This window comes from Ursus americanus, chromosome 24, assembly GCF_024610735.1.
Source record: "Ursus americanus isolate L20-20 chromosome 24, mUrsAme1.1.p, whole genome shotgun sequence".
NCBI classification, from domain to species: Eukaryota; Metazoa; Chordata; class Mammalia; order Carnivora; family Ursidae; genus Ursus; species Ursus americanus.
The window spans coordinates 47,226,225-47,252,934 of NC_142150.1; the positions used below are offsets into that span (position 1 = coordinate 47,226,225).

The 26,710-nt window shown below is 58.1% G+C and overlaps 1 protein-coding gene across 3 annotated transcripts; it reads left to right on the plus strand.

Annotated features, from left to right (window-relative positions):
- The first annotated feature begins 235 nt into the window (after positions 1-235).
- Positions 236-25,453, plus strand: DEAF1 (DEAF1 transcription factor). Of its 3 annotated transcripts, XR_015721493.1 has the most exons (13): positions 236-891; positions 2,892-2,989; positions 4,638-4,767; positions 5,067-5,213; positions 5,812-5,951; positions 6,540-6,605; positions 10,077-10,203; positions 10,829-10,957; positions 11,393-11,521; positions 12,867-13,114; positions 20,873-20,962; positions 24,398-24,767; positions 25,153-25,453. XR_015721493.1 is itself a non-coding variant. In XM_045770632.2 (12 exons), the coding sequence occupies exons 1-12, from the start codon at positions 603-605 to the stop codon at positions 24,500-24,502; spliced, it is 1,698 nt and encodes a 565-aa protein (XP_045626588.1). In that variant the 5' UTR covers positions 236-602; the 3' UTR covers positions 24,503-25,123. The 3 variants fall into 3 exon arrangements, 2 of the variants coding, with proteins under 2 accessions (XP_045626588.1, XP_045626591.1); XM_045770632.2 differs by lacking the exon at positions 25,153-25,453 and having other exon boundaries at positions 24,398-25,123; XM_045770635.2 differs by lacking the exons at positions 236-891; positions 2,892-2,989; positions 25,153-25,453 and adding an exon at positions 3,852-3,950 and having other exon boundaries at positions 24,398-25,122.
- Positions 25,454-26,710: the final 1,257 nt, after the last annotated feature.

Genomic DNA, 26,710 nt, shown 5'->3' on the forward strand with positions numbered 1-26,710 from the left:
CAACCTGTCCGGCAGCGCTCGGGCACTTTCGTACAAGAGGAGGCGGAGAGCCGAGGCTCGGGAGTATTCGGGCTCGGCAGTGTTCGGCTCTGTTCGGCTCAGCCTCGGAAGGACTCGGCTCCCGCGAGCGGGCGGAGCCTGCGGCGAGAGGTTCTCTGGGCCGGGCCGCGCTGCGTCGGACGCCGGCGAGATTCGGTCCCGCAGTCGGCGACCCTGTTGCGGGGGACGACGGGTGGTGCAGGCCTCCTAGGCGCTGAGTTGGGGTAGCGCGGAGCCGCTCGGAAGGCCTCGTGCCGCCTCGGGCCAATTCGGACGGACTCGGCTCTGCACTTCGGGCCGCTTCGGCCCTCCTCGGTTCCGGACTCTTGGCCGTCGGCAGAACTCGACTGGGCCGCTTCGTGCCGGTTCGGCCCCTGTTCGGGCGGCCTCGGCTCGGCGGGGCGAACGGCTTCGGGCAGACTCGGCTCGGCTCGGCTCGGCTGGCCCCTTCGGCCGGCCTCGGCTCGGCTCGGGCGGCCCTGCTCGCGCGGCGCGCTTCGGGCTCCGTCCCGGCCTTCGGGCGGCCCCGGCCGGCGCCTTCGGGCGGGCTCGGCGGAGTCCGGATGGAGGACTCGGACTCGGCCGCCAAGCAGCTGGGCCTGGCCGAGGCGGCGGCGGTGGCGGCCGCGGCCGCTGTAGCGGCGGCGGCCGCGGCCGCGGCGGGAGACGAGGCGGAGGAGCCGGTGCTCAGCAGGGACGAGGACTCGGAGGAGGACGGGGACTCGGAGGCAGAGCGCGAGACGCGGCGGGTGACGGCCGTGGCGGTGATGGCCGCCGAGCCCGGGCACATGGACATGGGCGCCGAGGCCCTGCCGGGCCCCGACGAGGCCGCCGCGGCCGCAGCCTTCGCAGGCAAGTGCCGCCCGCCCGCGGTTCCCGCGCGCCTGCCCCGCACCCGTCCCGTGCACCTGCGCGCCTGTCCCGCGCCCGGCCCGTGCACCTGTGCGCGCCTGCCCCGCACGCCCTGCTTCCCGCACACACCTGCCCTGCGCGCGCGCCCGTGAGCAGCCTACCTCTGCTGCCCTGAACACATGCCTCCTGCAGGCCTCACACCTCCCTCGTGTGCCCCGACGTTCCTGCACGCCTGCCCATGGCGCCAGCCTGGCCCTGCCCAGCGGGCACACTTTCCGCACCTGCTCCCCAGACCTCTTTACCTTGCGCCAGCCGCGCCCCCCAGGGAGGCACTCTGCGCTCCTTCCAGAACCTTCTCGACACCTGCCTCTTGCCCTGCTGTCCTCTCCTCTGTCTCTCCCTGGCGCTGGTGACCCTGGGGGCTGGGAGAGTAGGGGCGTGGGGATCAGACATGGATCCTGCCCTGGAGGAGCCTGAGGGTGGATGTGTCAGGTCACCTGGAATCCTAAGGGCCAGTTCAGGGGTGACCTGAGAGCTGGGGAGCAAGATGGTGCTCACCCAGCTTGAGAGCAGAGGTCAGCATCATGCTTTGACTCCTCAGATTGCCCTCCTGGTCTGTCCCCGTCTGTCTCCCCAGACTGCCACCCTGAAGATGGTAGAGGCTTTCCCAGGTGTTGCACCCTGTCCTAACAGGGAGCTCCCCAGTGGCCCTGGAGGCCTCCGAGGACTCAGAGTTGTGTGTGGGAACCCTGGCAGACGTCATCGTGTTGTTGCCCACACACGTTGTCAGGCACTTTCCCCTAAGGAGCCTCCCAGGTTTGGGGACTGGCCAGCAGCCTCCTGGGTCCTGGTGGTCCTGGTCACTCCAGGTGTTCAACCGGCCCTCAGGTGCAGGCCAGGTCCTGCTTGCCCCAGTGCCGCTGGTGTGTGTGTGGTCTGCATGGGGTCCTCACAAACGAGGGAAGAAGACTTTGTGGCTGTTAGAGCCTTTGCTTCTTGTTGCTAAACTGGTTTAACGTTGGGATTTTGGACCACGAAGTTTTTCTTCAATTTTTTGTGCTTTTTGCATATGTTTTTTCTGGATGCAGAAAAGAAGTGTGATACCGTTCATCACAGCCTCAGAGAAATGAGTTGTTTTTCCTGCAAAATTTTATAGTTGTGTTTTTGCATACAGGAAAGCACTACAACTTTTCTCTTACAAGTTCCTGAGGTCAGGTAATTGCCAGGTGGAAGTAACTCAGCGGGACGTGTTGCCTGTCTGAAGCTGCTTCCTGTGGGCAGACAGCTGCTTGGCTGAGTCCATTGTGTTCAGGCAGGAATCTCCTCGACCCTCCTGTGGTGTGGCATAGGGGAGGACACAGACGGGGGACAGGCGCTTCAGTGCCGTTTGGGGGGCACTGGCTTAATGGAATATGCAGGACTCTTTCACCAGTGTTTGTGGAGCTCTTCCCCTGTGCCAGAGGCTGCCCCAGGCTCGGGGCGTTCTAGAGTGCTGTATGACCCAGCCCCAGAGCAGGAAGGAAAGCCTCAGCAGTGGGCAGCGAGCAGAAGAGGGGGAGGTGGAGGAGAAGGATGACCAAGGGACCTGAGCCTGCCCTGTGCTGACCTGGAGAAGGGGGCCGGGAAGGGAGGGAACTGTGTGTCGGTGACACGGCCGATGTCTGATCACAGGATGACCACAGGATGCGCGGAGCCTTGGTGTGTGATTTTCTCCTAGAAGGAGGCGAGAAGCCCAGGGGTGGCTCAGTGGGTGTGCGGTGGGGGCGGGTTTTCACCGCAAGTGAAAGCCTCTAACACCGGGAGAGCCTTTCCTCTCCCTTTTTCTGAGACCCAGGTCACCTAGGCTGTGATGTAGAAGTGTTGAGTGAGCACTTAGTGTACAAATGTTGAGAGTCCCTTGGTTGGAAGTGCAGATACCTGATGGAGAGACGCTGTTTTCGGGGCCCGTGTGGGAGGCCCCCAGCTCTGACGGTGTGCTGAGTCAGGCTCCTGTGTTGCAGAGGTGACCACGGTGACCGTGGCCAACGTGGGCGCCTCCGCAGACAACGTCTTCACCACGTCCGTGGCGAATGCCGCCTCCCTCTCGGGACACGTTCTGGTAAGCTGCCCTGCGAGCACTTTTCCCCAGACCCCAGAGCACATCTTTCCTAAGCCTGACTGCCCCAGAGGCCTGCTCTGGGTTCCCCGGGTGCCCCGAGGGGTGTGCCTGTGCTCTGCCCTCAGGCAGTGCTCCTGTCTCCCGGTGCTTGACAGATGACCGCACAATGGGGGACTCTTCTGGAGCTTTGCCACAGCTATTAGCTATGGTTTCTTTCTAGCCTTGATCACACACCTGGGACACTATAGCCCGGGAAGTAAAGTTACTATTGTTGGCATGGCAACAAACAGAAAACTCACGCTCTTAATTATACTAGCAGACTACAGGTTTCAGAAACTTGCTTTATTTCTTAGGGTGTCAGAATGCATATGAGCTGATAGCCAAGGTGATAATTTCATGCTTCCAACTAGTCTGTCCTTCCCAGCAGCAGATTCTGGTTTGTCCCCTTTTCTAGAAGGGACTGGAGCCAGAGGGTCAGGGAGCTAGGGTGCAGCCCCCTGGATGCGGTGCTGGCAGCAGGCTCTGAGGACAGGGAGACCTGCAGACTTAGTGATCCTGTGGGAAACTGACAAGGAGCTGGGTCTCAAATATCTGTATATTCTCATTGGCCTTAATAAGGAAGATATTTTTGTGATTCTTAAATGGACACAAAACGTTCCCTTTTTCCAGTAGAGAGTTGCGTGTTTTCATGATCAGACATGAGCAGTGTTGACACGCTTACAGAGGCAACGACCCTCCAGCTGTATGAGCCCAGGCCTGGGTGTGTATGCAGGTGTGTGTGTGCTCTCGCGCGTGCTCATGGGGTGGAGGTCCCTCGACTCCACGATGAGCTGGTACTCACTTCCCCTGATTTGATTTTCAGATGTAAGGAAAGGTCTTTTCACTTTGCCTCGTGGGTTCTGTTCTCACCATGAAAGCATCAGAGCACCCCAAGATGTTGGGTTTGAACAGGCTGCTTGGAGTGAGTGTTGTCTACCCCAGGGCTGTCTGGGCAAAGCCTTGAGAGTTTGTTTACCAGAGCCCTGTGAGGCGTGCGCCTAGGGGCAGTGGGGGCAGGAGAGGGGCATCTGATCACCCAGGGAGCAGGGCAGTTGGAAGGGCGAGGCCAGACCGGCCCAGAGGAAGGAGGTGCTGTCACAGTAGCCCCTGGCCACCGTGGACAGGTATGTGAGCAGCGCAGTCGGGGAGGTCCTGGTGTCTGGTGGCCATCGGTAGAGCTGTGCATGGGGCACGGGCATGAGAAGGGAGTCCTGCCCCAGACCCCGGCTGTAACTGTGGACTTGGTCTCCGAACCCTCCCTAGAAACCTGTGAACCTGCAGAGGCTGCTCAGATAGACGAGAGGGCACTTCCTGTTTCCAGGGTGTATCTGTGGGACGTGTTGACTCGTTCACTTTGGCAGGTGATTGTGAGCATTTGCTCACGGCCCCCGACAGAGCACTGTCTTTCTTGCTCTGGCTCTGTGTTTAGGTGTTTTAGGGGCGTCTTTGTAGCTGAAGGCAGACGCTTAACGACCGAGTCACCCAGGCGCCCCTAGGGGCGTCTTTGAAAGAGGCCCTGGAAGCCTGGTCGGGTGCCCTTGTTGGTGACGGTTAGCAAGGACCAGGCGACAGGCCCTACAGCTGCTGTCTGAGATGTTCTTTATTCCAGTCTGGCAGGACGGCGCTGCAGATCGGGGACAGCCTGAACACTGAGAAGGCCACGCTGATTGTCGTGCACACGGACGGGAGCATCGTGGAGACGGCCGGGCTGAAGGGGCCAGCTGCTCCGCTTACACCAGGTGCTGCCCGAACGTTCTGCTCAGGCTTTCCAGAAAGAGCGCAGCCGAGCGCTCGCAGAGTTCACTCTGGGATTGCCTTATTTAGTTTTGTGGTAAACTTGCAATGGAAATATTATTGTTTGAGTAGAGAAGGTGGGCTTTTCCAGGCTGAGAAGTTGCTGCCCAGAGTGGAAGGGGACTGCCACGTTGGGGTGGTAGTGGGAGAACCCGCCGTTAGAGTCCAGGAGGTGCTTGTACTTTTCCAGTTATGCTGGGCATGTCCCGTGTCTCTTATTTTCAAAATGCTTCCTTTGCCCAAGGCCCTCAGTGTCCTCCAAGTCCTGCGGCTCCCGGTCAAGAAAGAGGCGGAACCAAATACAACTGGGACCCCTCAGTGTACGACAGCGAGCTGCCTGTGCGCTGCCGGAACATCAGCGGCACGCTGTTCAAGAGCAGGCTGGGCTCAGGTGAGGCGGCGCGGGGCCCTGCTGCCCGGGGCCCTGCCGCCCGGGGTGCAGACGTGCCCAGCCTCTGGCAACCCCACCGTGCGCAGGCCCAGTGGGCCGCAAGGACACGGGCGCTAGTGAAGCAGCCGGGCTCGCAGCCCCTGGGCACTAGAGCTGAGGGTGTGGTGGGGACTCATTGAGAAGACATAGTGACCGGTGGAGGAGAGAAAGTGAGGGGAGACGCAGGCCTGGAATGCACTCCCTAAGTTCCCAGGTCAGCCTGGGGACCTGTAGGCAGTGGGGACTCACCCCCATTCTGGGAGTGGGACAGATGTCACGAGCTCCGCGGGAGCCCGTGTTGGGCTTGTGCCTGTGGATGGTGAGCAGACAGCTAAAGTAGGCAGGCGTGGCCTGCGGGTGTGATTTCATGGGGGGGCTGTCCATGGGAGGGGGTGAGATCAGGCAGGCCCGGGCAGGGGCTCTGGTGCTTGCGGAGCACCTGTGGAGGAGCGAGGTGGGAGGCGGGGAAGGAGAGGAGGGGGACCTGGCCGCTGTCAGCCAGTGGGGCTGCTGTGGGCAAGCAGTGCCTTCACTCTGCTGGTCCCCTGTGTCATTTCAGGAGGCCGGGGCCGATGCATTAAGCAGGGGGAGAACTGGTACAGTCCGACCGAGTTTGAAGCCATGGCAGGAAGAGCCAGCAGTAAGGACTGGAAGAGAAGCATTCGCTACGCGGGCAGGCCATTGCAGTGCCTCATTCAGGTGCCCTGGGTCTTAGCGGAAAGCTTGAAGATGTAGCAGGAGTGTCTCCCGAGGCTTAGGCTGTGGGGCTTCCCTGGGCCTCTGTGCCCTGTGGCGGGGCCGCAGAATGCAGTCACGCAGACGGGCTGTGCGTCCTCTACCCCCTGGATGTGTGGCCCTGGGCTAGGCCCCAGCCTGCTTTTGCCGGTGTTTCACACAGGACGGTGATGGTATTGTTGGGAGCGCATGAGGCAACACAGGAGCTCCAACTCAGGCGCGTGCCCCCTTCAGAAGCCTAACTTCCCTCTGCCTCAGTTTACTCATCACATGAGGAGAGGGCTTCTAACTGCTCTTTCCAATGTAGTGCTTTGGGTGTTGATCAAGAAATAATGCCTGTAGAATCTTTTCACCTCCTGGAGGGGAAGTGGTGGATCCTGCCACCGATAACGGCCTTGTATAGAAGTGCGGGGGAGAGAAGTTTCTGGAAGTGACAGGGTTTTAACTCCTTGAGTGGCAGATCAGTGGCAGAGCTAGTTGCCCTCCTCTAGCATTGATGGTTCACACGGAAGGCCGGCTTTCTCACGCACCATGGGACTCTCTGAATTTCAGGACGGGATCCTAAACCCTCATGCTGCCTCTTGCACCTGTGCCGCATGCTGTGATGACATGACCTTGGTGAGTCACCAGGAAGTGACCGGTCGCCAGGCTCGCTCAGCGGCTCCGTCTGCTCACAGGCACTTCCCACCCTCAGCTCCCTGCTCCCGTGCCCTGTCCTGTCCTCCTCCTGCCGTGCACGCAGCTCTAGGGCCGTGTGTCCCTGTGTCCCTGGTGCCCCACAGCTTAGCTAGGGGTTGTTACCAGTTTCTCACTCAAATTCTGCTTTTCAGACATTACTCTGATGCCTCGGGTGATGCACGAGGCTGGCCCCGCACGGTGGTCAAAGCATGTTGAAGGGGACTTGTCTGAACAACAGAAGGCTCCTGTAACATCGCCATCTTAACCCCAAAACCAGACACAGCTTTTTTTTTTTATGGTTATAAGTATATACATGTTGTATTATATTCTACATATTTCTAACATTATTTCATAAAAATACTACATTGAAATTATTTACAAGGAGTTTGTAATGTCTTTTGAAATATTTCTTTAAATCCTTAACAATTTCAAAAAGAATAACTTTTTCATTGATTTTAACATATCTTGTTGTATAGCTTTCAAAAACATAGTACTGATTTGTAATGTATGAACATCCCAGTGTTCAGCCTTCCTTAGCGTTGAATTCTTATTTAAAATATTTTCAAATTTTAAAAGCTGCTTAATGAGATTTCCTGATTTTATTTTGATTACTTATCTGGTTATTAGAAGATATAAAAGACCATTTAATTGGAGAGACATCATGTTCTTGGGTGGAAAAACTAAATACTCTAAAATTGTCTAGTTAATGTATAGACTAAATGTGATTCTAGTGGAATCAACAATGGGATATTTTTGTGAAAATTAAATGACTTTAAAGTTCGCCTGGAGAAACTAGTAGTGAGTTTCTCGGGGATCTTGTAGAGAGAAAAAGCTACGGGAATTCATTCCATCTGGAAGTTTAGAATACTTGGTAGAATTATTTGCAGTTGCTCCAGAATGCTGAAATACACAGAAATCTAACAGTGTGTACTGACGCTGTATGCGGAACCCAGAGATGCCGCCGAGAGAAACGGGGGAAGACCTGGACAGATGCGCCAGGCTTGTGGGGTGGAGGACAGCGCAGAAGGCGCCGGTTCTTCCCACGGTGTTCTGTAGGCTTCACGTGGTTCCTATCATAATCCCAGCGGGGTTCTGTAGAGCTTTAAACAAGCTGACTTTAAAACGTGTATGGAAAGGCAAAGGAAATAGCACAGCCAAAGCAATTTTGAGAAAACGACTATAATTGGAGACGTGCAGCACACGCCAGCTAAGCCCTGTTCCGCAGCTGCTGTCGTGAAGACGTGCGGTGTTGGTGAGGCAGGAGGTCCCGGGTGCACTCACGCGCGAGCTGCTGGCACAGCTGGACAGCCGTGGGCCTAGAGATGCACCTTGGCCCCGGCCTGGCGCCTTATATACAAATGACTTCAAAATGGATCACAGGTCCAGATTTATCCAAAACATAGAAGTCACATTCATGGAAGAAAACAGGAGAACTTCATGTCCTAGGGTTTCTCAGACGTGAAACCAAAGGCACGATCCATAAACTAAAACTTGGTGAATCAGACTTGCAAATTCTAACACTCTAGCTTCCACTTCAGGGACCGTAGTGTGAAGACCCCCGTGCACCTCTTCACTCCTGCCTCCCTCCAGCTCTGTGTGGAGGGAGACCTACTCCCTGTGCCCTCAGCAATGGGACTGGCAGCACAGCAGCATTTCCCATGCCCGGCCCCGGCTCCGAGTTGCGGAAACTAAATTTTGGGCGTGCGTGACCGAGATATCCGGGGTGCCCTTCCTGCACCCAGCCTCTCTCAGAGAGTGGAGGCTCCACCTGGGCGTGGCAGGGCAGGAATACCGTGCCCCAGCATCCATGCTCCAGCCTGCTCCCAGTGTAGAGGTCCATGGCACAGGAGGCAGGCTGAGAGCAGAGGCTCTGCCCCTGCCCGGAGCCCTACCACTAAAGCAGGGCTGTTGCTCTGGTAGATGCGAGAACCATTCCCGCCCCCAGCTCCGGAGGAGTGCTGTATGGACACGGGCCATGAAGACAGGCTGGCAGCGCATGAGAGCACGAGGCTAAAGCAGAGAGCCGGGGAAAACCGCAGCTCAGAAGAGTCCCGGGATAAGAACAGACCTCAAAGATTTGTCTCAAAAACTCCCCATAAAGGAGCCCTAATGCGACTGGAATCAGACAGTGGAGCAGTTTGTGCCTTGGGTGGTGTTGTAGCAGGGGAGCGGCCAGCTGGAAGCAGCACAGCACCCCTGCCGGGCGGGACTCCACCAGGTGAGACTCACTGGTGGGATTCGCTGGTGTGACTCCCCTGGTGGGACTCCGCCGGGTGTAGCCAGGTCACTAGGCCCATGAGCAGCGGCAGGAAGCCCTGCAGAGAAGGAGTCAGTCTCAGTGTTGCTAGAGTACGTCACCTAAAATGTCTGGCTTTCAACAAAAAGTTGTAGGCCACCCAGAAGAAAACGCGCGGCAGACCCGGCTGAGATGTCACTTTGGCAGGGGCCTCCTGGTGCCCTGAGTTCACAGAACTGAGGGGACCCATCTGAAGAATCCATGGAAGAGGTCTCAGTCGCTCAGGCGGCCGCCACAGAACACCACAGACAGGCGGGGGGCTTTGGCCCCAGAAACCGGTTTCTCACAGGCGAAGCCCCTGGGCGGCAGGCAGCAGTGCTGTGCGTACACGTGGCAGAGGGAGCGAGCCCTCGGGCCCCTCGGGTCAGGGGCCCCCATGACCGCATTTACGCTTAGTTGCCGCTGACTGCAGAAATAGCTGCTGGGGGTCCGGCCTCCATGTGTGCTCCGTGCAGAGCAGGAGGGAAGATGGCTGTGTCTCCGCACACGTGGGGAATCCCCTAATGAGACAGAAATTTCAAAAAGGAACCCGGCGGAAATTCTAGAATTGAAAAACAGAAGACCCGAGTGAAAAATTGCATGGAGGGGCCTGCAGCTGTGAGCCTGCGTCGGTTCCCAAGGGTCTCACGCCCCCCGAGCATGGGGACGTCCAGCGAGATGGTCTGGCCCTCGGGGTCTGCAGCCGTCAGTCCCCACTGCACCCTGTGGATCTGCTCCGTGCTGGTCACCGTCTCTTCTGTGGTTGCTGGTGTGTTGAGGTCCCCTGTAGTTGGTGACCACAGGGCCTTCTTCCTGCTGGAATGTTCTCTTTTGGGCAGGGCGCTCTTTCTACTTAAGTTAGTCCCCGTTTGCTTTCTGTCCCCTTGCAGTTCCTAAAAATTCCATATGTTGATGTTGCTTTTTCTTGTGTTCCAACAGTGTTATTCACATACTCTTTTAAAAAGCATTTTCTGTCATTGTAAGGAATTTGGGGCCTGAAGAGAGGTTGGTCTTCGCAGCTTCCGCCATGTTGAGCCTCGCTCTGCCCCTGGTGCAGGAGGGAGGCAGGCGGGTGGCTGCATCGCAGTGGGGCGTGGGGCAGCTCCGTCCTCCCCTCACTGTGCCTCTTCCCACAGAGCGGTCCGGTCAGGCTCTTTGTCCCCTACAAAAGGCGCAAGAAGGAGAACGAGCTGCCCACAACCCCCGTGAAAAAGGAGCCCCCCAAGAACATAACGCTGCTTCCCGCCACAGCTGCCACCGCCTGTGAGTTTGAGAGAGGCGGAGCCGCGGCACCTCTGACCTCTGACCCCTGGGGCTTGTCTCGCGGTTCAGCGTAGGGGACATCCTTGGGGGGCTCCCTTATCTCCGTAGACCCCTTTGCGTGTGCCCACACATATTTCCTAATGAGATGAGCCCAGAGCAGCTCCTCCTTGGCGGGGCGTCCGCGTGAGCACCATCCCAGTTGTCTCGCAGACGGGAGGACGGAGGGAGAGTCTGTGTTTGAAGCACAGAATGGGCAGCAGGGGTTTACAGAGTGGGGCGAGGCTGCCCCGGGGGACAGCGCGTCAGCAGTTAGCACCTGTGCTGGGTGCCCGCGGAGGCTGTGGACTCGCACTTGCAGCGGTGGCCCCGCAGCGCGCGCTGGAGGAGTCGGGCAGCGCCAGGCGACGGGGGAGCAGAGTGCCGCGGGTTTACGCTTTACGGTTTGTTTCCCGATGAAGCTGTTCAGATGTGAGCAGGGTGTCGCAGAGAGTGGGTCCCCTCCGAGGTGCAGAGGGTCCCTGGTCTCTTCCGGCCCTTGCACAGGTGCCTGGGGCGTGTGCCGTGCCCAGGCTTTGACCTGTGCCGTGGGCGAGCTGGGTGGTAAAAAGTGCTTCTGCTTTTCCAGTCACCGTGACCCCCTCAGGACAGATCACTACCTCGGGCGCGCTGACCTTTGACCGGGCGTCCACCGTGGAGGCCACCGCTGTCATCTCAGAGAGCCCGGCCCAGGGCGATGTCTTCGCGGGAGCCACAGGTGAGTTGTCCTCAGCACCTGCCCCGGGGGCTGCACGTGTCATCCCTGTTGACCAGGGGCGCGGCGGCGGCAGCCTGGAGCAGGGGCTTTGGATTGGCGGGTGCGGGAGGACGCCGGGCCGGCCTGCTGGGTGCGGGTTGATTGGTGTCACAGAAAGTGCTTAGAATCTGCCGACCCCTGCTCTCGACCAGCCACACAGTACAAGCCCCTGGGACCACAGTGTGCTGGTAGGTGCTCCCGGAGCCACGGCCAGAAGGTGTGGAGAGACGTGGCTGAGACTAACGTTTGTACCGAACTTTATGTCGCCTGGTGTACCCCAGCACCTCCGCCATCCCGACTCCCCCCGGGGACGGTGCAGCTGGAGACGCTTGGAGGTGTCCGATCTGCAGCCACAGCCAGGTCAGCAGGCTGTCTTGTCCCTTTTGTCCCCGACAGTACAAGAGGCAGGTGTGCAGCCCCCGTGCAGAGTTGGCCATCCGGAGCCCCACTACCCGGGCTACCAGGACAGCTGTCAGATCGCACCATTTCCAGAAGCTGCGTTGCCAACATCTCATCCCAAAATAGGTTGGTTTGAGGGAGTTCCCGCACTTGCAGGCTAGTATCCTCAGAGTTGCTCATTAGGACAGAATTTTTAAGTGAAGTAGGTTTTGTTTGGGTTTTTCCTGTTGATACGCTAGACTGGGGGCTGGTGGAGTCCGAGCCACTGCCCGTGTCTGTGAACGCGCTGCGATTAGAGCTTTGCCCACCCGGTCGTCCCCGCGCAGTGTGGCGGCAGACAGCCCCATGGAGACCGGAGCTGCTGCCGGGATTTGCAGAGGGAGGCTGTGCTCTTCCTCCATCCTACCCGCGAGGGTGCACGCTCCCTGCAGTTGGCCGGCGTCTCCAGGGCCGGCACGGAGCGCTTAGTGTCCACGAAACGTGGAAGGACCAGTGCTGGCATCGCTCCGGGTCCGAAACCTAATCATGATATCATGCTGCACATGCGTTTGGCTTTGATGTCTCACTTAACCACACGTTTTGGACACGTTGCCGTGTCAGTACTCTTTGTTTTCAAGGGAGCTTCGTGATCCCAGCTGGCGGGTGGGTGTGTTTTTTACATTTTAGCCTTTAGAGACGATGTGGCAACATGGAAACTCGTCCTAGTGCTGCGGACGCGCTGCTTTCTCGTTTGCGAGTGCTTGCTTCATTAGTCCCTCCCCCTACCTCTCTGTCCATGCCTCTGCACGTTGGGGGCTTTTGTCTTGGAAAGCTGAGTGCTCACCGCTCTGGGGGTGTCCCTGCCCATGGGCCCTCCCAGCGGACAGGTGGGACGTGTGCACACGGGTCCCCAATCCTGGCATGCGTGTCGAGGGTCCAGTTCCCATCCAAACCACAGGGTCCTCCCAGTTTCCTCCTTTCCATCTTTGTAATGTCGTCCTCCCTCCTTGAGAAGCCTGATGTCTGTGACTCCTAATGAGGACCGTGTGTGTGGTCACAGATGTCAGGGAGGACTCGACGTGAGCAGAGACAGACCCAGGGCACCCTGGGGCTTCTGTCTCGTGCGTTCATGCGGCGTAAGCAGATTGCTTGCTCAGGCTGTCCTTGTCCCCACGCCGTCCACTGCTTCATGGTCGTCCTGCACAGGGCACACTTTGTCGTGGTCTCTGTCGTCTGGGAGCATCTGGCTTCCGGCCCTGTATGCGCAGGGTTGGGCCTCTGCAGGTGTTTGTGGATGGCGGCATGAGGGACGTCCAGGTGCAGCGCTGAGAATGCAGCCGTGTCTCCCCACCTTCCGAAGTGTTTTAGTGGGAGGTGTGTGGGTTTTATGCCTGCGGGTCACTTGCCCCCACACTTCCCAACATTTGATGAGAAGTTTTAATGGAGGAAGTGTATTGATTTCTTGTTTTATTTTGCTTTCTGACCATTCTAGTGTTGACCTCTCTGCCGGCCTTGGCGGTCCCACCCTCCACCCCCACCAAAGCCGTGTCTCCTGCAGTGGTCAACGGGCTGGAGATGTCGGAACAGCGGAGCTGGCTGTACCTGGAAGAGATGGTCAACTCCTTGCTCAGTACGGCACAGCAGCTGAAGACGCTGTTCGAGCAAGCCAAGCAGGCCAGCTCCTACCGAGAAGCCGCTGTGGCCCAAGCCAGAGTCCAGGCAGAGACAGAGCGAAAAGAGGTAACGGCAGGCTGAGCGGAAGCCCCGGTCTGTGGCTGCCCACCCCATGCCTTCCGCCGGCTCTGGGGGCCCGCCGTACGCTGTCTACACTGGCTTATATTCCCCAACTTTCTGGAAGAGCGAGACTGGAGAATTATTTACAGATTCAGCTTTTCTCATAGAATGCTGAATGCTCTTACAGCTCAGGATTTTGTGCTCTTGTAAATAGGACTGGTTTATTTCAAAAGGGAAAAGACGTTCCACAGCGGCCCATGGACACTTGTTTTTTGGACACTCACCTGTCACAGACGTTGCATGTACTTTCAGACTATCGGCATGCGGTGAAACCATGTCTTGGGTTCTCTGGGTTTGGAGAGGCCTCTGGACCGTCTTTGAGGTAGCTGGTGGGCAGTTGTGCGTCTTCCCTGTTACCACCCCGCTCCCTGTCCCAGCCCCTCTGCCTATGTCTCGGTGCCTTACAGAGACCTCCTCCCTGTCCGCCGCTGTTGGGGGCATTTCCCTTCCAGCTTCCAACACGTTCTTTAGAAGTAGGATTCCAGGCGTGGCTTCAGGGTTCACAGAGCCTTGGGACTGAGCGCGTTCCCACGGCAGCTGATTGCTGCAGCACAGAGAGGGCTCAGCCCCTTCGGCTTTTCTCACCAGCCTCTATGTTGCTGAAGGCCAGTCTTCCCTTGACCGTGGGCACAGGTGGGCCCAACCCTAACCTGTCGGAGTGGCTCCCCCAGGCGTGCGCCCGCGGGGGCGGTCTGTGCGCAGTGGAGTACGATCTGGTCCGGGGAGTGCGGAGCTGCTCTGCTGGCTCGCTCGGGTGCTGAGCAGGGACAGGGCGGAGGCTGGGAGCACACCAGCCATGTGGGTTTTTTTTTTTTTTTAAGATTTTATTTATTTATTTGACAGAGGGTGAGCACGAGCAGGGGAAGTGGCAGAGGGAGAGGGAGAGGGAGAGGCAGGCTCCCCGCTGAGCAGGGAGCCCGATGCGGGGCTTGATCCCAGGATCCCGGGATCCTGAGCTGAGCCGAAGGCAGACGCTTCGCCGACTCAGCCACCCAGGTGCCCCTGGGTTCCTAATTCTTTAAATGATTTCTTAATGTATGAGTTTTTTCCAAGGAAGAAAAATGTTGCTTGTTCTGAAGAAGCAGATAAATTAAAAACATTTTTTAAAAAACTATAATTTTAAACTAATACATATCAATTCTGAATTTTATAGAAAGGAGAAAAGCAAAAAAAAAAACTTAATCTTTTTACCCAAAGATAATGATTGCTAGGTTCTCTAATGTTTGGCAATTTTCTAGATTTCTTAGCGTGTTGGGGTCAGACCGAATCCCGTTTCAGTTAGAGGTTCCGTAGTGATGTCCGGGCGCCCACCGAGACGCTTTCACGGCCGCGTGCGCTCCACGTGCCTCTGCTTAGTGGCTGCGGGTGCTCTCGGTGCCGCGGGGCCCTGCACCTCCGCCTGTGGCATTTCTCGGCGCACAGTGTGCCTCGTGTGTGTGGCATTGCTGCCCTTCTCCCTTCCCTTCTGAAGCACAGTTGGAGTGCTGTCAGCGTCCGTTGTCCCCCGCTCTTTGAAGACGCCATCCCCGCGTCCTGCGGCGGGACCCTTGATCTCTTCCACGGGGCGTGTCTCCCTCTGGCTGCTTGCGGAACTCGTGTTTGTCTTTGGTGTTGAGCAGTGTGGCTGCGATGGGCCGCATGTGCTGATGTGTTCGGGGCACTGACTTTGGTGTTCGTGAGGTGTGGTCGGCCATGCAGAGGTGGGATGGTCATCAGGATGAAGAAATGAGTGCTCACAGCTCCCTAGAAGCAGGAGCCACGCCGGACCAGACTCAGCCACACCGGGAAGCACCTGGCTGCGTTGGGAGGCAGAGGGAGATGTGGGCAAGTGGCTTCTGTGGGGAGGAACGGCCGGTGGGCAGGCTTAGGGTTGGCCAGAGGGCTTGGGGGCCCAGGGGCTGTCCCTGGCTGAGTTGGGCAGGGACACCGTGGTGTGAGTGAGCCCCTGGAGGGGAGGTGGGCATGTGGGCTCTGGAACAGATGGCTCACTGGTGAAGGGCGTTCCTACGGGCAGGTGGTTCGGTCTCCAGGAGCGGGCTCACCCGAGGAGGGGCAGACCGTCTGTGTCTGGAAGGCCTCGGGGAGACCTGTCAAGGCAATAGAATACGGAAAATAAAGAGGCCGGTTAACCTGGTTAAGCTTGGGGCTTCATGTTGGTTTTGATTCAGTTTGGAAGATTTTCAATCACTGTTTTTGTAACTATTTTTAATGCCCCATTTCTTTGTCTGTTGCGTCTGTTGAATGCTTGGTATTGTCGTGCGGATGGTGAGGCTGTGGCCACCCCATGGGTGTGCGGGGTGTCTCCTCGGGGACTCGATGACGCCCAGCTGCTTGACCACCAGCATGTCTGCGGTGGAGCCGCGTCTCTTCAGGCCCTCTGCTCATTCTTAAATTGGTTATTTGTGTTTGCTTCGAAAAGTACTTTTAGGGGCACCTGGGTGGTTCACTCACTTAAGCATCTGACTCTTGATCTCAGCTCAGGTCTTGATCTCAGGGTCATGAGTTCAAGCCCTGTGTTTGGCTCGCATGGAGCCTACTTAAAAAAAAAAAAGGACTTTTAAAAAGTCAATGTGATTGTAAAAGGTAAAGTTACCATCATTCTTTGGGTCCCTATTAAGGCTGCAGGTACCGCTCAGGTGGCTGAATGGGTGTTGCTGGTCTCTTTCCCCCAGAGTCACAGGGGATCTGGGGGATCATTTTAAAGGGTGGGGAGGGAATCTGAGCTGTGAAGGAAAGCCGTGGCATCCTCCCCCATGTCCTGGGGCCCAGGGCGCACACGGGGCAGCTGCCGGCTCCATGGCTGGTCCTTCAGCTGTCCAGCAACGTCCTTCTGGGAAGGAGAGCACGTCTCTGCACGGCTGCCCCAGCAGCGTCTAGGGAATGAAAGGGAAGGAATGTCTGCGTTTTGCTAATTCCAGTTGTATGCAGAAGCATAGACTGGGAAACAGACATTTGTGTTCTTACTTGGAATGGTCACTGGACTGCGGCCCCCCAGCCAGGGACCTGGTCGGGGCCCCACCCCAATGGTTGGCACAGGACAGTTCTGTGCAGCGGAGACCTGGTGTTTGGGGACGCCCTGTGCCCTGCGCGCTCCCCCCTTTGCCCCCGGCTAGGGGTGCCGGGTCCCCCTCCCTGGGAACACAGAGCTCCTGTCAGACCGGTTCAGGTGGCACCAGCCACACAGAAATCTCAGCTTCATGCTGGTGAAGAAATGCGCAGAGGGAGTGTTCTAGTTTCAGATTTTCCATCACTAATTTATGTGGGCTTTGCTTTCACAGACTAGAATTTGTAGGTGATGTAGACGTATTTCCTCCCCTTGGTAAGAATTCTCCAGTGACAAATGGGACGGACGTGAAAGCACACAGAGTCACAGCAAAGGTAGTTTCCGCCACGCCGGGGGTCGTGGCAACGTTCAGGGGTGTGGCGCTTGGCACAGGGGCCGACGCGTGTCTTAGTCTCACGTGCAAGAGCATTCTCGATTCATACTCAAAGGGTCCAGAAGCCGAATTCCTGTTATGAAACGTCCATGACACAGGGGCCAGTCTCTCTTTTTTTTTTTAAAGATTTTATTTATTTATATGACAGAGATAGAGACAGCCAGCGAGAGAGGGAACACAAGCAGGGGGAGTGGGAGAGGAAGAAGCAGGCTCATAGCGGAGGAGCCTGATGTGGGGCTCGATCCCATAATGCTGGGATCACGCCCTGAGCCGAAGGCAGACGCTTAACCGCTGTGCCACCCAGGCACCCCCAGGGGCCAGTCTCTTGCCCGTGGCTGGATTGCTGAGGTCTTCACCCTCACAAGGCGGGGCTTTGGATTTTATTTGTAATTTTATGTGTATTTTTAGGAAAGAAATGAACACGAAATGCCTTTATCCTTAAAATCCCGTCACATGGAGGAGCGCTAAGCATTTGGGTGGGAGGGCCACGTCTGGGCCTGCGTCTTCCCCACTGAGCGCATCCGTCACCTGTCAGCGTCCTGTGCCTGCGAAATCGGCTGGACTTGTGACAGGTGTGTCTGTCTTTTCTCTCGAGCCATAGACAGGTGGGGGCACCGCACAGCCCAGACACATGAAGCCCTGCCCCGTGGGTAGTCTGGTGACGTCGTGTGTGCTTGCAGACCTCAGTTCTGCACATGGGGGACAACAGGTCTGACCTCTGTGGCCCTGTGATGGCCATGCCTGGACACTGGGCTCTTGTGAAGTGAGGGGGCCTCACATCCTCCTGACCCCATGGAGAGCCTGCTCTCAGGGACCTTATGGGGGCCTGGAGGGGTTCAGAAGGGCGGGAAGGCCCCCACTGGAGCAGTGTGTGGATGGGGAGGCCCAGAGCACGTGTTCCAGCCACAAGAAGTGGCCCACGGGATGGGGGCAGAGATCCATGAGGCGGGAGGAGGGGTGGGTGGGAACGTGGGCCGTCTAGGCTTTTACGTGTGGAGACCACTAAGTGTCTCTTTGTTGCGGGACTTGCCGTGATAGGAGTGTTTGACATTGGCCAGTGTGAAAACAGATCTCCCTTCCCAGAGCTTCCGACCATGAAGAGCACTAGTGTCCGTGTCGTCACAGGGGGTCCTTTGGTGTGACTGCTTCGTGGGAACCCATCCAGGGTTGGAAAAGCAAACACTACCGGCTGTTGGGAAAGACCCTGGTAGAACCCCTCCCAAAGTATCTCCCCAGGAGTACTGGGGGGTCGGGGGACAAGACACGAATGAAGGCCGTGGGAGTCAGGAAGAGGTGGGTGAACCTGTCTCGTGGACTCCCCGAGCGAGAATGCAGGTGTTTGCAGCAGAGGGAGGGAAGGCCTAGGACTGCCTGCTTTGACATTTTGTGTGGAATTACAAAGAAAAAAAAATCAAATTTAGCCCAGCTGAGACGATTCAGATTTTTGCAGTTTTCATCATGAGTCGTTTCCATTTGTGTGTGTAATTAGCTCAGCAGAGATTAAACAGGGCAGAAGACCAGATGCCCTTCCCTGTCAAGGGCACAGTGTCCAGCCGAAGCCGGCCTGTGGCCTCGGGGTCCTGGGCCCACTGCCTCAGGCCCTGGCTGGGGTGGTGCCCCTTCCTGGCCGCTTCGCCGTTCCTTAGCCTTGCGCTGGTCGTCCTTACTTTTTTTTTTTTTTAAAGATTTTTATTTATTTATTCAACAGAGATAGAGACAGCCAGCGAGAGAAGGAACACAAGCAGGGGGAGTGGGAGATGAAGAGGCAGGCTCCTAGCGGAGGAGCCTGATGTGGGGCTCGATCCCATAATGCTGGGATCACGCCCTGAGCCGAAGGCAGACGCTTAACCGCTGTGCCACCCAGGCGCCCCTGGTCGTCCTTAGTTTTTAAGAGCTAAGTATAGCGAGGCACAGAAGTGCACCGATGGAAGAGGGACACACGTGGGCACCTGGGGCACGGACAGTCACCTGGGCTAGGGTTGAATCGGGGTGCCCGCAGGATCCCGGGGTAGGGTCCTGGAGGGACCTCCTCCAGGCGGCAGACCCCACATTCTCCCTGTGCGCTCACATGGGGCACACAGTGCTCTCTGGTGTCTTCAGGGCATCAGTCCCTCAGGGGCCCCATCCTCAGGACCTGATCTAACCCTGAAGGGCCCCTCTACCCAAAGGCTCAGCATAGGCATCTGGGGGGCAGGTCACAGGCAGTGCGTAGCCTCAGAGGGTTCTCCTCCCTAAAAGTGACTTTCCCCTTTGCACACGGGGTCGCTGCGCTAGTACAGCCTGGGGCGCGGCGGGGGCTGGCGCGGACTCCGGGCGCGTGTCTGGGGGCGTGGCGGGGGCTGGCGCGGACTCCGGGCGCGTGTCTGGGGCGCTTCTGCGTCACACATTTGCTTTCCACCCATGTGTTCGCTCGCCTTGGGATGAGCTTGTTACACGTGTTTTATATTCTGGGCTATACCCTAGACCTGCATTCCTTACTTTGCTCACATTTTTGTGCCTTTGCCCGTTGGGAGCTCTCGCTTGGCTCCTGGGTCCCTTTGGCATCCTCCCCTCGGTGCGCTTTCTGGCGCTGGACGACCCCCCAGACCCAGCTTGGCATCTCCTGCCCCAGCCCTGGAATCAGCCTTTTCTCCAGGAGCCCTGGTTCCTTCACCGGAGGATGGTCTGGAACCAAGTTCCGGGGGCCGGTGTGCTCCTCGCCACTGGGGCGTCGTAGCTTCTGGGCCCCTGAGCCGACAGACGGAGCCGTGTGTACTCACGACCCGTGTGTACAGACCGCTCTCGGTATTTCTGTACTTGTCCGTCTGTCTCTGTACGTGAAGCTGAGGTGCCTGACTCTAGTGCCAGCCACAGTGTGATTTCTGGTTAAAATCAGTTTCCCACAGTGTGTGTTGGGAAGGCTGAGGGGCTGAAGGTGCTCCCGTGTGCTAGAGGCGCCAGCCCCTTTCCGTCCGTTCGTTGTGACGTTTGGACTCAGAGTCACGGCCTCCGACTGACACTGCTGGGCACTCGGAGCGCAGACACGGCAGGTCCAGGGGAGCGCATGCTCTCTCGCCCACAGGGACAGACATCCTGCAAGAGGACTCGGAGCCCCCTGCCTCCTCCGGCGTGGAGCCTCCCCCGAGGGCCGTGACGAGGGCTCCCCTGGGTGCGTGCTCCGTGTGCGCAGTCACCCTCCCACTGAGCCTCTGCTCTGCAAGGGCCCCACGCCCACCCGCACCTCTGCTTCCACTCGGTGCAGCAAACTCTGGGAAGCCTTTGCTCTCCTTGGAGAAATTTCTGTACGCGGTTGTAGATAGTGTTTTCTTTCTTTTCTTTATGTATTTGGTCTTATAGAGGCAGGGGGCAAACTAAATGAGCACCTCGGGTTCCAGCCAACGCTCGTGTTTCTGGAAGTGAGTGCACATTGGGGGTGGTTTTATGAGTGGAGAAATGTTAGACCTGGTGAATATAACGTCTTGCGATGAAGGAAGCTGAAGTTCGGAACAGAACCCTGCAGGAGGCTGGCTGCGGTCTGCTCATCCACGCAGAGCCGGGGCTCCGGGTGTGAAGAGGCGCGTCTGACTTACGTGGGTGCCACTCACACCCTGACCCCTGTCGCGTGCACACCGGCCCTCACCTGCCGTCAGTGTTGCTGGGACATTCTCGTGCTCTCTGGCTTGTACAGACCCGGTGCCCCGGCCAGTGCCTGGCACTTGTCTCCATGCCGTAGAGTTGGCGGGGGAGCCCACGGCCACACGGCACCTGCACTGGCCACACCACTACGATCAACATGGATAGGTCACTTAGCTGTGTGACGTCCTCAGTTAGTGCAGAGGGAAAGCTCCAGCCGTGGAATTGAGGGGGAGAGCCCACAAAGCATGTGTTTCTGTGGACCGTCGAGACCGGCCGGGCTGGTGGGGCGGCACAGGCTGGGGAGCGCGTGGCAGCTGGTGACAGAGGCCAGCAATGTGCTCCCAACCGCTCAGGTGCAGCCCGTGTGTCCCCAGGTGCGGGAAATGTTATCAGTGACTGAGAGCTTGATCGCTCCTGGGTTGGGCTTCCTCTGCTTACTTGGCACAAATGAAATTCCTCGGACTTTGGAAAAGGCCCCACGTTGCATGTCTGTATCTCCCGCGGGCGAGGAGTGCAGACCCTCTTAGGTAGAGAGAAGGAGCTGGCTGTGGGGTTGATGGGAATGTGCGTCTGGGCGTCACTGGGGGCGGGGACACATGTCAGAGGGGAGGCGTCCCCACGACACTGACCGGCCTTTGTGTCCTTCTTGCAGCAGTCCTGTGTCAACTGTGGCCGGGAGGCCCTGAGCGAGTGCACCGGCTGCCACAAAGTGAACTACTGCTCCACCTTCTGCCAGCGCAAGGTGCGTCCTCCGCCGCCTCCCTGTCCCCGCCCACTGCGCCGCCCCCTGCCTGCTCCTCCTCAGAGTCTGCACTGGGCTCCTTCCAGAAGGCCCGCCCCAGCCACGGTCTGTTTGCCTGGGCAGTGGCCTCCTCCCCGTGTCCACAGGCTCCACGAAGGTCCTGAAGACGCCACCCAAGGCGAAGCCGTCACAGTCCGCGCTTCCCAGCCCTGGGCACTTGGGCGTGGGTCACAGAAGCCAGCGTGGCCCTTCCCGTGTGTCTCTGCTTCTGCGGCTAGCCGACATTTCTCGAGTAGCAGTCGCGGGGTCAGGTGTTTGTAACTCTTGCCGCCCGGACTCGGAGCAAGGAGATGAGCGGTGCAGCGGCCCCCAGGGTGTAATGTAACTCAGCAGAGCTAAGAGGGCTGTGTGTTGTGTGGATGACAGTGTGGCAAGTAGAGCCGTTATGTCGGCTTCCTGCTGCCTTCACCAGACGTGTGCGTGCCGACTGCACTGTGCCCAGCCAGGGCGCTCGCCCCTTGGTGGCTTTGTGAAGCTCTCCTCTGTCCCCAGCTTCTGTAGCCGGTGCGGCAGATGCTGGGCGGGGAGGGCTGGGTTTGATCCGCAGGGCGCTGTCCAGTGCAGCACACTCCACCCGGGTCTGCAGATGCCTGGGGGCTTCATGAGGAGGGGGCGGCACAGGGAGGAAGGGCCCGTTCTCACATCCCACGGGACCCCCGGAGACCTGCCTGCTCCCCCGGACAGTGTGCGAGAGCATTTTGCCACCAAGGGCTTGGTGGCCTGTAGCTGCATGTGTGGGTGGGCAAGACCTGGCTCCCAGGTTCACTCTTAGCCCCTGGCCGGTCTGTCCCTGGCCCGTCCGTCCGTCCGTCCGTCGGCGCTAGAGATTTGGAAGATGGGATCAGAAGTCTGCATTTCCCTGAAGTGGTGTCAGCAGGCTTTTGCACTGAGGAGAGGGCAGCACGGTGGTTTCTGGGCACTTGGGGGTAGCAGCCTGTGCCCAGGGCTGAGCAGGAGCAGGGGCCCGGACGGCGGGGGCCAGGAGGGTGGCGGGGCTCCGGGCTTGTCTCCGCCATCCGCCCCGACGGGAGCCGGCACAGGAGGGGCCGTGGGTTTATTTCTCGATGGAATTCTTGTAGATCGGGTTTTGTCTGAGTGTAAACGGGGGTCTTGGGACCTCTGTCTGAACAGGGAGGTTAGATTTGAGGTACGATCTTTTTCACGGAGATACCCGTTTCTGTGGATTGTTAACTGTATCCTGTGACATGTTGTGTTGATAACGACATGCTCTGCTTTTATTTATAAATTGATATAAAGTTAATTTAGAAAACCATACTTCCCATGTTGGACCCCAAATGAACTCTGGACAGGGTGTGAGGAAGGAGATGGAAGCCTGAGCCCCTCGTAATCTGGCATACATGCTGACCTCGGGACCTGCAGTCCAGCCAGAAGGGCCCCTCCAATTCTCTGTGCCCCTGAGAACAGGTGCAAGGGGGTTGGCACTGCCGGGTGGACCTGGGCGGGACCCTTGTGGATTGTAGCCCTCAGACTGCGTCCTTCCTGCATCCCGCATGGGGGGTGCACCTTCGTGGGGGTGTAATGGCCACACCACAGCACTCACCCGCTTTCAGGGCCCAGTGCAGGGATTTTTCAAAATGTACATCATACTTGTGCAAACAGCACAATTCCATTTTAGAACCGTCCATCACCCCAGAAAGACCCCCTTAGCCCCCCATGAATCTACTTGCCTTCCGTGGGAAGCTCAGTACCAGGAGTCCTGTGCTGTGTGGTCTTGGCATCTGGCTTCTCGGCTCCGTGTGTTTTTCCGGCTCATCCATCGCAAGGTGCGTGCCTCACTGCTTCCCTGTCCCCGAGCTGACGGCATGAGTCCTTGGGGGTCCGTGCACGCTCTGGTCCACCTTCTCGGGTGGGCACGTTTCCATATGTCTCGCTGGCTACGGTGGTGCAGGCTTGCCGGGTCGTCTATAAATTTGTGTTCACTTTGCTGAGAAAGTTCCCAACTGCTTTCCCAAGTGCCTGTGCGTTTTACCAACTTCCCACACTTGGCATGGAGCAGCGGACCGTGGCTGTCCGCACCGGCACCCAGCGGCGCCCCAGCGCTCGTTAATCCACACTCCGCTAGTGGCCAGTGATACTGAGGGTCTTCTCCCAGCTGGGTGGGCGGATGTGCGTCCTTTTTGGGGAAAGGTCTGTGTAAATATTTTGCCCATGTGTGAGTTGGGTTGTTTCTCTTGCTGAGCACGGGGGGCTCTGTGTACATCTGGACACGGGTCCTTCATCAGATCCGTGACTCCAAACACTTCCTCCCAGCCCGTGACTTGTCCGTTTACTTGCTCATGGCTGTTGTTTGCAGGGCAAATGTGTTTAATGCAGTTCACGCTGTGGGTGTTGGGTCTCAGAACTTTTGCCAGTGTTTTCTCTTAAGACATTTATGATTCCCACTGTCCCGTTTGCCGCCATGACCCGTGTTGAGTTAACTGTCGTGGGCGTGAGATGCTGTGGAATTGAAGCCGGCCTGTGATGGGTCACACACCGCGTAGGTTTACAAAGTTGATTTTAGGTAATTTCAGGTTACTACTTTATTGTAACAATAGGGCACACTTCTTGTAGAAAGTTTAGAACACGTAGGACGGCACAGAGAGAACCCGCTGGAGTTCTGCCGTCCCGGAAGCCCCCCCGTTAGCGCTTGGGTGCACTCGTTTCCTCCGACTGCATTATATGCATCCGTGTCGCGTCCTTGTCTAATCCAACGCTTACCTCGTGTCTGGGGTTACTCTGTGCTGACTAACGCGGCCCTCATTGGCCCCGGCCGCCAAGCCTCCTGCAGAACCCGGTCTGGGCGGATGGAGGGGTGGCCCCACGTGGCCTGGACACGGGCTCTGGCCTCACCGGGGCTCAGCTCCGTTTCCACCTGCAAACAGGCTGAAAGCAGCGTCTGTCCCCTCATGGGGGATGGGGAGGAGCTGACATCTCGCCCTACGTACCCACCCTGTCCCCAATCTTCCCTGAGCCATAGCCACCAAACCTTCTGTGGACGTGTGGCTGACTCCAGCTTTTCTTTACTTTTGGGATTGCAAATAACACAGTGGGCAACAGCACCAGATGTAAATATTTCCTTGCACATACGAATATTTCTTTTGTGTGTATCTCTGAAAGGTAGGAGGGGTCAGGGTGTAGATATGCTTCCGGGTCTCGCTGTGTTGAAGGCTCGTCCCGGTAGTTTGCCATGTGAGCTGGTCCCTTAAACGTGAGGGCGGGCAAGGCTGGGCCGAGAGCAGAGACCGCCAGCGGGTTGGGTACGCAGCTCGCACAGGACCGCACATTGGGTGGAGGCCCCTGCCCCAGGTCCTGCTCCCCACTGCACAGTGAGGTGGCCACTTGGGGTAACGTGGCACCGGTGTGCTCTCCTTTCAGGACTGGAAGGACCACCAGCACCTGTGCGGTCAGTCGGCAGCCGTCACTGTCCAGGCGGACGAAGTCCACGTCACTGACAGCGTGATGGAGAAAGTCACCGTGTGAGGTCCCTGGGTCCCCCCTCATGGTGCCGCGGGGCTGCTGCGGGTCGGGGACTTTGGGGGACATTGAAGAGAAGGTGAAAACACTTGCTGGTCAAGTTGTTAACAGACTTTAAGTGACCTGCGCCCTTGGAAGTGAGCTCCTGCCGCCCAGAAGCCCTGAGGGAGGTCGGGGCGGCGGCTGGTGGACGCAGGCCCCGGGCCCTTGGCGCCTTCTCACGGTGCTCTTTTTTATCCCCTGGATCGTGAGCGTCCGGTCTTACCCACAGGTGAGACATGTGTGGTAACACACGTGTACATAACATGTGTCTGTCAATAAAGTTGACCTCCCTGCCCCCCTGGGACGGTGACTCCAGCCCCAGCTTCCCAGATGCCCAGGAGGTGGGTGGGCCTCAGTTTTGTGTGTCCTGACCGTGAGGTTTGGAGGTCGCAACACCCAAGAGTGCAGACCAGCGAGCAGGGCAGTGGCGAGGCTGGCCTGGGGTGTGCCCCCCCTGCAGCCGCTGGCCAAGGAGCCACAGCAGAGGCTGGAGTGCGGGGCGGGCGCTGCCCCAGGCGTGTGGCCCTCTCCTGTCCAGTTTCTGAAGTGACACGGCCCTGGACTTGCTGGCTCATGGTTGGCACACAGTGAAGTTTCCTTCCTCTCCTCTCTAGCACGAGGTTATACCCCAAGAACCCTGACCGCTCAGAGGTGAAGCCAGCCTTGCATCCCCCCGCCTGCACTGAGGGGCAGAGGGCAGAGGGGATCAGACAGGGGCCAGCACTGGGGTACTCATCGCCAACGCATTTGGGTGTCAGGCTTGGCTGGTCCTGGAAACAGGACCTGCCTCCCCTGCTGACCAAGAGTGGTGCCTGAGGAACAGTCACCTATGTTCTGGAAGCTTCTGTGGGTTTCCAGAAATACCGTTGTGGCCCTGGAACCCTTGGCCTGCCGTCACCCTGTTTTCTCTGCACTCCTGAGGCTCAGAGGCTCCACCGCGCGGGGGAGAGAAGGCCCAGCCCAGCCGGGGAGACGCGCTGTGTGTGCAGTGGCGAGAGGGCCCAGCCTCCGGGCACTAAGAGCCATCTACGGATGCTACGGATGCTGACGTTCGCCTCGAAGTGCTGTCTCCGTGAGCTGTGTGTGTTCACACCTCTGTCGGCGTGGAAGAATACCCCAGGCCTGCACCCTCCCTGGATTCCTACTTCCAGAAAGTTCTTCCAAGTCTGTAGCACCCTGGAGACTTGGCTTTTGGGACGCTGGCTCCAGAACGAGCTGAGGGGGTGCCCAAAGTCATGAGAGGAAGGAGGTGTGAGCCTGGGAGTCACAGAGGGGCTGCTCAGGCGCCTGGAAGGAGCTGCTTCCCCCTTGGGCTGCGTCCCCGCGTTGGGGCGGGCCTGGCCCTGGCCTCAGGACAGACCCCTAGCCAGTGGCTCTCGGGGAGCCCACCAGGTGCCCTGCTCCCCAGAAACCCGCTCTGCCTCTGTGCTCCTCGAGCTCTGTGGACGAAGCTGGTTTATTTGGGTTTTCTTTTCCTGAATCTAACAAGTACTGGAGTCCCTGCCTCTGTCTTCCCGCCTCGGCCACCACCTCTCAGGGAGACGAAGGCCGAGAAGTCTGGGCTTGTGCCCGGGGCGGAGGACGTGGTGAGCGCAGTGGGAGGTGACCCTGGCCCCACGATGCACCCCAGACTGTCGCCCGCTGGGCACCTTCATAGCACACCCTGAGTCGGTTTCCCATTGCTACAGACAGAACGTGGCAGGAAGGGGGCACCTCTCAGCTCTTGGCCGTGTCCCTGCTTCTTCCCTGGAGTGGGGGGGGGGGCACACCAGCCCCAGCAGAAGGGTCTGCACCTTTGGAAGCAACCCCCAGCCCTGAAAATGCTCAGAAAGCAAGCCCTGGTCCCTGCAAGGGAAGAGTTCCACTCTACTCCCCCCACCCCCGTTGGGCCAGCTCCGTCCTGGGGTGGGGGCAGTTACTCTCCCCCTCCTCTTTGAGATAGAACCCTCACAGGGCACCTGGGTGGCTCAGTCAGTTAAGTATCTGACTCTTGATCTCAGGGTCGTGAGTTCAAGCCCCATCCACACTGAGCATGGAGTCTATGTAAAATAATAAGAAAAAGACGACAGAACCCTCAGGACCACATGTTTTGGGGGCAGTTTTTCAAAGTGTATCCTTTCTAGGCCTGTGAAGTGTTCTCCGTGTAGCCCTGGCCGGCGGGTGGCTTCTGGA

What these genes read in the sequence shown, in the direction of transcription:
- DEAF1 (XM_045770632.2), top strand. Translation starts at nt 603, where the DNA reads ATGGAGGACTCGGACTCGGCCGCCAAGCAGCTGGGCCTGGCCGAGGCG. An exon ending in CGCGGCCGCAGCCTTCGCAG is followed by an intron (nt 892 to 2,891) that starts GCAAGTGCCGCC and finishes CCTGTGTTGCAG; the next exon opens with AGGTGACCACGGTGACCGTG. An exon ending in TGTCTTCGCGGGAGCCACAG is followed by an intron (nt 10,958 to 11,392) that starts GTGAGTTGTCCT and finishes TGTCCCCGACAG; the next exon opens with TACAAGAGGCAGGTGTGCAG.